The 2402-nt window shown below is 30.6% G+C and overlaps 1 protein-coding gene across 1 annotated transcript; it reads left to right on the forward strand.

Annotated features, from left to right (window-relative positions):
* Positions 1-264: 264 nt before the first annotated feature.
* On the forward strand, positions 265-2283 carry ENU1_165280 (glucosamine-6-phosphate deaminase; the record flags this gene model as incomplete). The annotated part of the gene is made up of 1 exon (XM_008860978.1): positions 265-2283. The coding sequence occupies one exon, from the start codon at positions 265-267 to the stop codon at positions 2281-2283; it is 2019 nt and encodes a 672-aa protein (XP_008859200.1).
* Between the last annotated feature and the right edge of the window lie 119 nt (positions 2284-2402).

The following is a 2402-nucleotide window of genomic DNA, read 5'->3' on the forward strand; positions in this document are numbered from 1 at the left end:
TTAATAAATAACATGAATAGACATTATCAAGTTCATCAAAACTAAATAATAAAAATGTTATAAATAACAATTTATAAACTAAACGAAGACGTGGTTAAAAATAATGATGAGTTGTATTCCATCAAAAAACAGAAAATAAGAGAAGGAATTTGAAGTAAAAAGAATAAAAGGAAATTAAAAAAAGACTTCTAATCATTCTAGTGAGTCACTTCCAAAACTTAAGAGGGTTTTTTGATAAAAAGAAATATACCTTATTTGCAAAACATGTCATCCACAAACGAAAATATTCCCCAACCAATAGTTCGTGACATTAAGTTATGTCAAAACGAACATATTCCAACAAAAGTCTATAAAACAAGTAATGAAGCAAGCGTAGCTGCTGCACATGAAATTATTGATTTAATCAAAGCTAAAAATGGACATGCAGTATTAGGATTAGCTACAGGATCAACTCCAACTGCAATTTATGCTGAACTTATTAGAGCAAATAAAGCTGGAGAAGTTTCATTTAAAGATGTCATAACATTCAATCTTGATGAATATTATCCAATGAAACCAGAACAAATTCAATCATATCATAAGTTTATGAATGAGAATTTGTTTGACCATATTGACATTGATAAAAAGAATATCCATATTCCAGATGGAACTCTTCCAATGGATAAAATTGAAGAATTTTGTTTAAATTATGAAAAACAAATTAAAGAAGCTGGTGGAATTGATATACAAATATTAGGTATTGGACGTTCTGGTCATATTGGATTCAATGAACCGGGATCACCAATTACTTCTATAACAAGAAAAATTTATTTAGATAGAATTACTCGTTTAGATGCATCAGGTGATTTCTTTGGACTTGAAAATGTTCCACTCCAAGCTATTACTATGGGTGTTGGAAGTATTATGTCTGCTAAAAGAGTTTTATTGCTTGCATTTGCAGAAGGTAAAGCTAAAATTATTGCTCGAGCAATTGAAGGCGAATCAACTGAATTATGTGCCGCATCTTTATTACAAAGACATCCAAATACTACTGTTTTTATTGATGAACCTGCTTCTAGTGAATTAACTTATTATAAAAATCCATGGAGTTTAACATTAAAAGATAGTACATTAAATATTCAATATGACAAACCATTAATTAAGAAAGCTGTTGTTTGGTTGAGTAAGGAATGTAATAAACCAATTTTAAGTTTGCAAGAAGAAGATTATTATCAACATCATTTGAATGCTCTTTTAGAACAATGTGGAAGTGCTGAAAGTGTTAATTTATTTGTTTTCCAATCTATTCAAGATGCTATTACTGGATGGCCAGCTGGAAAGAGAATTAAACCAACAGAACGTGCATTAAAGGTATTTGATCATCCAACATTAAATAAGAAATCGTTATATGATTCATCATTATCAAATCATAAAAGGATTTGTGTCTTTTCACCTCATCCAGATGATGATGTTATTTCTATGGGAGGAACAATTGCTCGTTTATGTGAACAAGGAAATGAAGTTCATACTGTCTACGAAACTAGTGGGGCAATTGCTGTATGGGACGATGATGTAAAGAGATTGACACATTTTGCATGTTTATATTCTAAATTAATTGGGGCTAATACTGAATTGTTTGAGTCAAAAGCTAAAGAGTATAGTGAATTCTTTAAGACTAAAAGTTGTGAAAGTGGATTTAGAGATAATGAAGAAATTCTTGAGATTAAAAGAGTTATTAGAGAAAGTGAAGCTGTTGATGCAAGTGTTCATGCTGGAGTTAAAAGAGAAAATGTTCATTTGTTAAATTTACCATTTTATCAAACAGGAAAAACTGGTAAAAAACCAGTTGGACAAAATGATATTGATATTGTTAAACAAGTTCTTAAACAAGTTAAACCTGAAATCGTATTTGCTGCTGGTGATTTAAGTGATCCACATGGAACACATAGAAAATGTACTCGTGTTGTTTTAAAGGCTTTAGAACAATTAGAAAGTGAAGGAGAAGAATGGGTAAAACAATGTGATATTCTTCTTTATAGAGGAGCATGGCAAGAATGGGAAATTGAACGTGCTGACCTTATTGTTCCAATGAGTCCACAAGAAGTTGTTTTTAAAAGACTTGTTACTTTCAAGCATCAATCACAAAAAGATCTTCCATTATTCCCAGGAGCTGATCCAAGAGAATTTTGGCAAAGAGCTGAAGAAAGAAATAGAAACACTGCTGAACTCTTGTCTAAATTAGGATTTGCTCATTTTGCTGCTGCTGAAGCTTTCGTAAGATATGATAAATCCATGTCTATTTAAAAGTCCATTCAATTTAATTTTTTCTTTGCTCTCTAATTATTTATTCTTTTTTTTTGTTTCTATAACTTTTCATATGTTTCCTGCCATACTTACTCCTTCTTGCATATTTACTACTTGGA

The sequence above is a fragment of the Entamoeba nuttalli genome (assembly GCF_000257125.1).
Source record: "Entamoeba nuttalli P19 unplaced genomic scaffold asmbl_7108, whole genome shotgun sequence".
NCBI classification, from domain to species: Eukaryota; Evosea; order Mastigamoebida; family Endamoebidae; genus Entamoeba; species Entamoeba nuttalli.